The sequence below is a fragment of the Sinocyclocheilus rhinocerous genome, unplaced genomic scaffold (genome assembly GCF_001515625.1).
Source record: "Sinocyclocheilus rhinocerous isolate Xijiao unplaced genomic scaffold, SAMN03320098_v1.1 scaffold113, whole genome shotgun sequence".
Classification (NCBI taxonomy): Eukaryota; Metazoa; Chordata; class Actinopteri; order Cypriniformes; family Cyprinidae; genus Sinocyclocheilus; species Sinocyclocheilus rhinocerous.
The window spans coordinates 36,805-40,794 of record NW_015646846.1 but is presented as its reverse complement, the minus strand read 5'-3'; the positions used below and the strand labels follow the sequence as shown (position 1 = coordinate 40,794).

The window sequence follows — 3,990 nt, the reverse complement described above, 5'->3', positions numbered from 1 at the left end:
TGATGTCTGTGAGAAAGGTATATTCACTCGACAAGCTCGCGCATCTGCGCCGCCGCGCGCTCAATCCACTCAACGTGCTTTCTTTTATCAGCTCGGCTATACAGGCTATACAGGCGTTAATACTGAATGTTTAACATTATATTCATTGCATACATATACTTCGTCCTTAACTCCATTTATTATTATTATTATTATTATTATTATTATTATTATTATAAGTTAACCATTTCAAAAACAGGTAAACAGGAAATAGTATTCAATATTATCACATGCTGTGTGGTATCGGCGTTTGGTATCGGGGCATTTTAACGAGTACAAGTACAGGAGCTCAGTATCGGGCCCGATACCGATACCAGTATCAGTGCATCCCTACTTCTGATATATTGAAAATACACTATTTGGCATACTTTAGCATGCTATGAAGTCTGCATCCACACATGCTTAATCTTGCAAGACGTTTTGCAGAATGAGGGTTACCATTGAGACACGCGAGAGCAGAGCAGAGCTGCACAAAGAGAGAAGTGCAACATTTTGGTATCACGAAGAGATGGATGGTGTCTATTAATCATGAACAGCATGAGGGCATTTGAAGTAAACGAAGCAGCGCTGCATCACAGGGTCTGAAAGGAGGTGCACTCGTGCGGAAATGTGACTCCATCACGGAAATGAAACTCATAACAGCAGCTAGTGCCGCTTTCTGTTAACTCCCGTTTCACACATGATGTCATTTGTTCAAAGAGCTGTGGCTGCAAATAAGTGACAGATGAAGCATGGATTTATCACTGAATATAAATAGTGTGCGCGCACTTGTATCTCAGCAGCTGCAATGAGCTAATTTACTGTCAATGTGTGTGATTTATCAGAGTTAAAGCAGCAGTTTCAGAGGATGAGTACAGAGCCTGAATGTGTCTTTCTGAAATCACAGGCTTGTTTGAATGTAAAATTGAAAGGAAGCTTGAAAACGATGCTTAAAAATTATGTGGTGAATGCTTGTGATGTTTTCAGTGTCTCTTATCTCACTATATGAGGACAGGAACATATCTCCATTGAACTTCATCTCCAGAGCTGCTCTGAGAATCATGATTTCATTTGACACACACAAACTCAACGGTCTTCAACTGTCAAAATAGAAGTTTGGTTTGACTTTGTGACAGAAATATATAACTATTGTAAATTAGAATGTACTTCTCAATGTAATAATAATAATAATAATAATAAAACTTGTGCAGCATTTTGGCAAAAAAAGGCATTTTAAAATTTAATTTGATTACATTTAAAAAAAAAAGTTTTTAATTAAATTTTTAATGTTTGATCACCAATATTTTTGATAATAAATTTGTATTAAATTAATCATTTAATTGTAAAAGTTCTATGAATTCAACTGATTAGGCGTGTTTTTATTTTGTAAAATCTAATTATAGCATTTAAATGGAACCTAGAAAATTTAAAATGGAATTTTTTTGAGGGGGGGGGTATTCATAAATTTCATAGGGCCCTAAAATTAATTTTTTATTAAACCTTTAGGAATTATAATTATTACTTCTCAAAGTATAAATACATAAATAAATAAATAAAACTTGCACAGCATTTTTTTGTGCCAAAAAATAATCTTATAACATTAAAACAAAAAAAAGATTTCATAGGGCCCTAAAAAAATGATACAATTATAGCAATGATTTTTTTAATTGTAAAAGTTTAATAAATTTAATTGATTGGACATGCTTTTTTTATTTTGTAAAATCTAATTAATTCACTAAAATGTAATCTAGAAAAAATTCAACGGAATTTGGGAAAAATAAAACTATTTTACAGGGTCCTAAAAATGTAATTTTGTGAAACTTTTCTTAAAAGTTTCTACTTACTTCATCTGTTTCACAATGGTGCTCTTCCCTGATTCACCTGCACCTGAAGAGAGAAGAAAACAGTGTCAATGAAAAATGCAGAGCAAGCAGTCAAATAAAACAAAATACTGGGTTTATCTTAAAAAATATAAAGAATAAATCAAATTTAAAAAATGGTAAAAAAAACAACTATTAAATAAAAATAGCTCCTATAGTGTATCGCCAATTTCAGTGCATATCAACATTCATACAGATGTGCGATCTCAAGTACTCTGTGCATGATATATCATATCTGAAGTGTGGAGGCTGTACGTGTGCTTATATTGAAAGACTCTGCACTTCGTCCGCTCCTGAAGATGACTTCAGTCTAATACCGCCCACTGAAGCTGTGCCAAAACATCTGCTGTCAAAACTCAGCTTCTTGTTGATGAAGCCCGGCCACGGCTCTCCGCTTGTTATTTCCACTGCACAGAAGCCTGATGTTCTGAGAGGACGCTGACAAGTTCAGCCATGTATACGGAAAAGGTCTGAGAACGGTTCGGATTATTCCTGCATAAAGTAATGAGCTCTGTCTGTCAATGTCGTAAAAGCACAGCTCTGAGCGGTTCTGCATCTGAAAGTGCTGAGAGAACAAAAACCTCCAGCTCTGAGTGGAAGATGTGGAGTGGTTATTCAATTACTGTGAGTGGACAGATTCTGAGCTACGCTCGGGGGAGACAAATAACTATTTCAAAAGGCTTTCAGCCAAGTGTAAAGGAGAACGAAACATTTTATCAGATCACATTAGTTATAATTCAAGATCTCAAAAAACACCAGCTGCAGAATAAATTTACCTACTCATGATTGCTAGGGTTGGGTACCGAACTCGGTACTTTTAAGGGTACCGACCGAATTGCGTCGGTACTACCGATTAATCACTTGTAGAAAAAAATAATACAATTATTAGCCTATTAAAAAATGTTTTAAAGGAATATTCACACAATTTTTCTTCCATGTATTAATTTCAACAGTAAACCTCAGTTTGTTTGCCAAAAAATAAAAGGGTTTGATTTTCATTTGATTTAAAAAAAATGTTTAATGACTTCATTTGATTTTCAGAAAAATTAAAACAAGAATTTCTGGGGGGAAAAATAAAAAATAAAGAAAAGGTTTGTAGGGCCCTATTGTTCAAAACCCACGGAATTCATAAATTTTGGACGAATAAATCAAAAGTAGCCACTGCCACTTAATTTGAATCGCGATATGAACTAGCGTCTGTGAATATTGAAATGCAAAAAGACGGTTTAAATATGAATCCTGCATGTTCCGCGTGCCTCTGTATGTATGAATGGTGGAAACGCGGTTTTGTTTACTATACAAACACTGAAGCAAGCGTGACGCTCGCGGTGATTTTCGGTCTCTGCGTTTCACTATATGACGGCATGAACACAAAAACATATTCTCCAGAGCTGCTGTGAGAGTCACTTCGCGAGATTTTTACAAGAGTAAAGTACCGAAAAAAGGTACCGTTGGGTACCGGCACCGAAATTCAGGTACCGATACCGGTACCATACCGGTTAAAATGTGAACGGTACCCAACCCTAATTGCTATAAGATGTTGTTTCGATCTTTGGTGTATATCAAAATACCATGGTATTAATATCTGTACCAGGGTGCAGACGCAGCATTTTATGTGGAGAAAGCCAGAAAGCAAAAAATCCTCTCCATTTCATTTTCTTTTAACATGTTTAAATGTAGTAGGAGATGGAAATGGAGACGCAACATCTGCGCAGGAGTGCCGTCAGCAGCCCCTACAGCAGCGTGTGAAATGTGCGTCTCCTCGGCCATCTGCTGAATCATTCAAACACAGCTATCTCAGTACGAGACCCACTCAATGGCCTAATTTACTGCACAGTACCACAAACCAATTACTAACTCATACTTTCTTTTTTTAACAAGCATCTGAAGAGATTTGGCTTATATAAAAAAAATTTAAAAAGTGATAGAAAAAAATAATAATAAAATAAAATAAACCGACAACCAAATGTCACTTTATTGGGGGTGTGCAATTTCTTAAACAAGGGTTAACAAATCAACTCAAATCAAATTAAATATTAAATTAAAATGTTTGACAACTGACAACCAAATACCACTTTATTAGAAGTGTGTA

The 3,990-nt window shown here is 35.4% G+C and overlaps 1 protein-coding gene across 1 annotated transcript in view; it reads right to left on the bottom strand.

Annotated features, from left to right (window-relative positions):
• The window catches only part of LOC107708041 (guanine nucleotide-binding protein G(i) subunit alpha-2-like), a gene marked incomplete at its 5' end in the record, with an annotated part of 14,724 nt that extends 12,800 nt beyond the window's left edge, over window positions 1-1,924 (bottom strand). The window contains one exon of the mRNA XM_016512189.1: window positions 1,863-1,924. Coding sequence (XP_016367675.1) covers window positions 1,863-1,924 — 62 coding nt within the window. The remainder of the gene's footprint in view (window positions 1-1,862) is intronic.
• Window positions 1,925-3,990: the final 2,066 nt, after the last annotated feature.